Source organism: Nicotiana sylvestris, chromosome 12, assembly GCF_000393655.2.
Source record: "Nicotiana sylvestris chromosome 12, ASM39365v2, whole genome shotgun sequence".
NCBI lineage: Eukaryota > Viridiplantae > Streptophyta > Magnoliopsida > Solanales > Solanaceae > Nicotiana > Nicotiana sylvestris.
The window spans coordinates 94,950,583-94,951,472 of NC_091068.1; the positions used below are offsets into that span (position 1 = coordinate 94,950,583).

Sequence of the window (890 nt, forward strand, 5' to 3'; positions counted from 1 at the left end):
ATGGCACCTTATGAGGCACTATATGGGAGGAAATGCAGATCTACTATTGGCTGGTTTGATGTTGGCGAGACAAAGTTGCTAGGACCCGACTTGGTACAGCAAGCTGTAGAAAAGGTAAAGTTGATCCAGGAAAGGTTGCGTACAGCTCAAAGTCGACAAAAATCATATTCAGATAACCGATGTCGAGACTTGGAATTTGCTGTGGGAGACTGGGTATTCTTGAAAGTGTCGCCTATGAAGGGTGTAATGAGATTTGGCAAGAAGGGAAAACTCAGCCCTAGATATGTCGGGCCATATCAGATTGTTCCGAGAATTGGGCGAGTAGCCTACAAACTTGACCTCCCACCGAAATTAGAAACAATCCATCCGGTATTTCACATTTCCATGCTTCGAAAATTCTTAGGTGATCCTTCTTGCATCAGCCCTATTGAGGATATTGAAGTTTCTGAGAACTTGTCATATGAAGAAATACCTGTTGCCATTCTTGACCGTCAAATACGTAAGCTACAGACTAAAGAGGTAGCCTCAGTAAAAGTACTTTGGAGGAGCAATAATGTAGAGGAAATGACATGGGAGGTCGAGGAGGACATGAAGTCCAGATACCCTCATTTATTTGAGTCTTCATGTGATATGCTTGAGACAAATATGGCAGGTGTTGCACAGATATCAACCAGTGACAACTGAGGTAATTAAGTTACGGCTAACCTTCTTATTATCATTATTGCATAAGTAAATGGTCGTGCGAGGCCAAGTTGATGTTATTATGATGATGTGTATCCCTGTGTGGCCTTAGATATGTATGTTTGGGCTGATGACAGGTTTTGGATAGTCCTATTTATAGGGGAAACTCTGGAGAAATTTTAAAAAAAAAATTCAGAAGTTAGGTTAAT

At 41.1% G+C, this 890-nt stretch overlaps 1 protein-coding gene across 1 annotated transcript; it reads left to right on the top strand.

Moving 5' to 3' along the window:
- On the top strand, window positions 1-684 carry LOC138883400 (uncharacterized). Its single transcript, XM_070164083.1, has one exon. It carries the CDS (start codon window positions 1-3, stop codon window positions 682-684), a length of 684 nt encoding a protein of 227 aa, XP_070020184.1.
- The last annotated feature ends 206 nt before the right edge of the window (window positions 685-890 follow it).

Bases quoted from the DNA above. Each gene is read 5' to 3' on its own strand.
- LOC138883400 (XM_070164083.1), top strand. From the start codon at position 1: ATGGCACCTTATGAGGCACTATATGGGAGGAAATGCAGATCTACTATT.